The 4234-nt window shown below is 42.1% G+C and overlaps 1 protein-coding gene across 1 annotated transcript; it reads left to right on the top strand.

Annotated features, from left to right (window-relative positions):
* Positions 1–2517: 2517 nt before the first annotated feature.
* Positions 2518–3423, top strand: LOC138877963 (uncharacterized). The gene is made up of 2 exons (XM_070157612.1): positions 2518–2797; positions 2873–3423. The coding sequence occupies exons 1-2, from the start codon at positions 2518–2520 to the stop codon at positions 3421–3423; spliced, it is 831 nt and encodes a 276-aa protein (XP_070013713.1).
* The last annotated feature ends 811 nt before the right edge of the window (positions 3424–4234 follow it).

Genomic DNA, 4234 nt, shown 5'->3' on the forward strand with positions numbered 1-4234 from the left:
CATGGATACCTCCTATAATTTTCTTTTAGGAAGGCCTTGGATCCATGTTGTGGGGGACGTACCTTCTACCCTCCACCAAATGGTGAAGTTTGAAAATGAAGATCAGGAAATTGTGGTTCATGGAAAAGACGAGCAATCAATTTATCGGGACCCGTCAATCCCATATCTCGAAGCTAGGGAAGGTAGCGAACACATAATCTATCAAGCTTTCGAGGTTGTGGTAACAAATCAATGCGAGGAAGGAAGCTCGTGTCCTCGACCTTTTTTGTCAAATGCATCAATCATGGTCTCTACTGAAATGATCAAGCATGGGTATAAGCTAGGGAAGAGGCTCGAGGTATCTTTGCAAGGTATCGCGGAACCTATCACTTTGGCCGCCAATAAGAACCTGTTTGGTGTCAGTTTCCAATCTACAAAAGTCGATGTGAAATGGGCTAAAGAGCGTAAGAATGATGGGTGGTTTCTACCTCAGCCAGTCCCGCATCTCTCCAAAATATTCGTCAAGCCAAAGTACACAGAAGAAGAAGAAGAAGAAGAAGAAGATGAGCCTTCACGACCGAGGAAATTAAGGACATGTGGAGCCATGAGGCGAATGTTATATGAAGCTCATATGGTCTAGACAGGTGAAGGCTCGAGCACTGATGAGGTGCAATTTATGGGGCCCGATGCCAAGCTGCAAAATTGGAAGGCTACTCCATCCCAGTCAGGCGGGAATCCCGGTAGTCTAGTCTTGCCACCTTTTCTGCATTCCGAGTTATTCCAGGGTGTAACTCGAATGTTTATTTTAGTTTATGGTCTTTAAAATTCCAATGTAAACCCTTTTATCTTCAAATTCAATGAAATGAAATCAACATTTCATCGTCTATGAATCTCTTTCTTTATTCTTTCTGATTTTTATTACTTTTCTTATTTCTTCCTTTCAGTTCTAATAATGCAGACTTAAATAACATGACATGCTTGCATACTTCATGCCCAGATCATAGCACACTATCTAACTATGAAATAATGAATCAAGAACTAGAATATGATGAAGACGAGGCTTTTAGGGAAATAAATCGAGAACTGGAATAATTCGATAATAAACCTAAGACAAACTTAAATGAAACCGAGTCGGTCAATTTGGGTTGTTCAGAAGAGGTCCAAGAAACCATGATAAGAATTCACACGGATGAGAGAACAAGGGATGCATTGATCCAACTTTTGTTCGAATTCAAAGATGTGTTTTCTTGGTCCTACGATGATATGCCAGGATTAAGTGTCGATTTGGTGGTGCACAAATTGCCAACTTACCCCGATTATCCCCCTGTCCAGCAAAAATAGAGGATGTTCAAAACTGACATCAGTGACATGATCAAAGAAGAGGTCACCAAGCAGTTGAAGGCGGGGGTGATCCGAGTGGTCCGATACACTACATGGTTGGCTAATGTGGTTCCCGTGCCAAAGAAAGATGGGAAAACTCGAGTGTGTGTTGACTATCGGGATCTGAACAAAGCAAGTCCCAATGACAACTTCCCTTTGCCAAACATCCACATCTTTGTTGACAACTGTGCCAAACATGATATACAATCTTTTGTGGATTTTTGTGCTGGATATCATCAGGTCTTGATGGATGAAGAAGACACGAAAAAGATAGCCTTCACCACATCCTAGGGCACTTATTGTTACAAGGTCATGACTTTTGGTTTGAAGAACGCTGGGGAAACTTATATGAGGGCTATGACCACCATCTTTCACGACATGATGCACTAAGAAATTGAGGTGTATGTGGACGATGTGATCATCAAATCCAGAACACAAGGCGACCATGTTCGGGACCTGAGAAAGTTCTTTGAGCGTAAGTATGACTTGAAGCTAAATCCAGCTAAATGTGCATTTGGGGTTCCGTCTGGCAAACATTTGGGATTTATAGTCAGTCGGAAAGGCATCGATCTATATCCAATGAAGATAAAGTCTATTCGGGATTTGCCTCCTCCGAGAACCAAGAAAGAGGTTATGAGCCTATTGGGAAGGTTGAATTACATCAGCCGATTCATTGCTTAGTTGACATCCACATGTGAGCCCATATTTAAGTTGTTAAAGAAAGATGCGGCGGTTAAATGGACAAATGAGTTTCAAGAAGCCTTCGACAAAATCAAAGAATATCTGTCAAATCCGCTAGTCTTGGTCCCACCCAATCCTGGGAGGTCTTTGTTTTTGTATTTGACAGTCTTGGAGAATTCCTTCGGATGTGTCCTCGGGCAACATGATGTGACTGGGAAGAAAGAGCAGGCAATATACTATTTGAGCAAGAAGTTCACTAACTACGAAGCCAAATACACTTTGTTGGAAAGGGCTTGATGTGCCCTAACTTGGGTCGCTCAGAAGCTTAGGCATTACCTGTTAGCCTACACCACCTATCTTATCACCAGATTGGATCCTTTAAAGTACATATTCCAGAAGCCGATGCCCACAGGGAGGTTAGAAAAATGGCAAATCTTGCTCACCGAGTTCGACATAGTCTATGTCACCCGCACGACAATGAAAGCTCAAACTTTAGCGGATCACCTAGATGAAAACCTTGTTGATGATGAATATCAGCCTTTGAGTACTAACTTTCCGGGCGAGGAAGTAAATTCAGTTGAGGTAACTTCAGAAGACACCAATGCTTGGAAAATGTTCTTCGATGGAGCTGTGAACACAAAAGGTGTTAAGATTGGGGAAATCTTGATTTCACCCACTGGTCAGCATTATCCAGCCACAACCCAGCTTCAATTTTTCTGCACAAACAACACTGCCGAGTATGAAGCCTGCATTATAGGTATGAATATGGCAATCAACCAAGATGTGGAAGAATTGATAATCATGGGAGATTCAGATCTGATTATCCGACAAGCTCAGGGAGAACGGGAAACTCGGGATGTCAAGCTTATTCCATACAGGCAACATGTGGAAGATCTTGGCAAGCGGTTCAAGTTAGTCAAGTTCAGGTACATTCCTCGTTTTCACAATGAGTTAGCCGATGCACTCGCTACTTTGTCTTTGATGTTGCCATATCCCCACATTGACCCGTTGGAAATCCAAATCCGAGAAAGGCATGGTTACTGCAATACGGTTGAGGTGGAACCAAATGTTCAGCCATGGTATCATGATATCAAGAGATTTCTGAAAACAAAGGAATATCCTGAGCAAGCCAATGGAAACCAAAAGAGAACCATTAGAAGGCTTGCCAGTGGTTTCTTTTTGAGCGGAGAGGTCTTGTACAAAAGGACTCCAGATCTTAATCTTTTACGATGTGTGGATGCCCAAGAGGCCGGAAGAATCATGCATGAAGTACACACAGGAATGTGTGGACCCCATATGAATGGATACGTCCTAGCAAAGAAAATCCTTCGAGCAGGTTACTACTGGATGACTATGGAAAAGGATTACTTCAGCTTTGTCTGAAAATGTCATCAGTGTCAGGTGCACGGTGACTTGATTCATGCACCACCTTTAGAATTGCATCATATGTCAGCACCTTGGTCGTTCGTTACTTGGGGTATGGATGTCATTAGGCCAATCGAGTCGAAGGCTTCAAATGGACATAGATTCATATTGGTTGCCAGTGACTACTTCACAAATGGGTTGAAGCAATCACTCTCAAAGCTGCCACTAAGAAAGTAGTGGTAGATTTCGTGCACTCCAATATCATTTGCTGTTTTGATATTCCTACAGCTATCATTATGGACAATGCTGCGAATTTGAACAGTCACTTGATGAGGGAGATATGTGAAAAATTTAAGATCACGCATCGGAATTCTACCCCTTATCGGCCCAAAGCTAATGGTACCGTTGAAGTAGCAAACAAGAACATCAAGAAGATTCTTAGAAAAATGATTCAAAGTTTGAGACAATGGTATGAAAAGTTGTCGTTTGCATTGTTGGGATATCGTACAATTGTGCACACATCAGTTGGAGCAACACCCTATCTATTGGTTTATGGCACTAAAGTCGTAATACCTGCAGAAGTTGAAATTCCTTCTTTTCGAATCATCGTTGAGGCTGAAATTGAGGATAGTGAGTGGGTCAAAACTCGTCTAGAACATTTAACCTTGATTGATGAAAAGTGTATGGCCGCAATTTGTCACGGGCAGTTGTATCAACAAAGAATGGCCCGTGCCTACAACAAGAAATTGCGGCCTAGGAACTTTGTAGTAGGGCAACTCGTTTTGAGATGTATTCTCCCTCATCACAAGGAAGTAAAAGGAAAGTTCGC

The sequence above is a fragment of the Nicotiana sylvestris genome, chromosome 9 (genome assembly GCF_000393655.2).
Source record: "Nicotiana sylvestris chromosome 9, ASM39365v2, whole genome shotgun sequence".
Lineage (NCBI taxonomy): Eukaryota > Viridiplantae > Streptophyta > Magnoliopsida > Solanales > Solanaceae > Nicotiana > Nicotiana sylvestris.

What these genes read in the sequence shown, in the direction of transcription:
- LOC138877963 (XM_070157612.1), top strand. Translation starts at nt 2,518, where the DNA reads ATGAAAGCTCAAACTTTAGCGGATCACCTAGATGAAAACCTTGTTGAT. An exon ending in GTATGAAGCCTGCATTATAG is followed by an intron (nt 2,798 to 2,872) that starts GTATGAATATGG and finishes TTATCCGACAAG; the next exon opens with CTCAGGGAGAACGGGAAACT.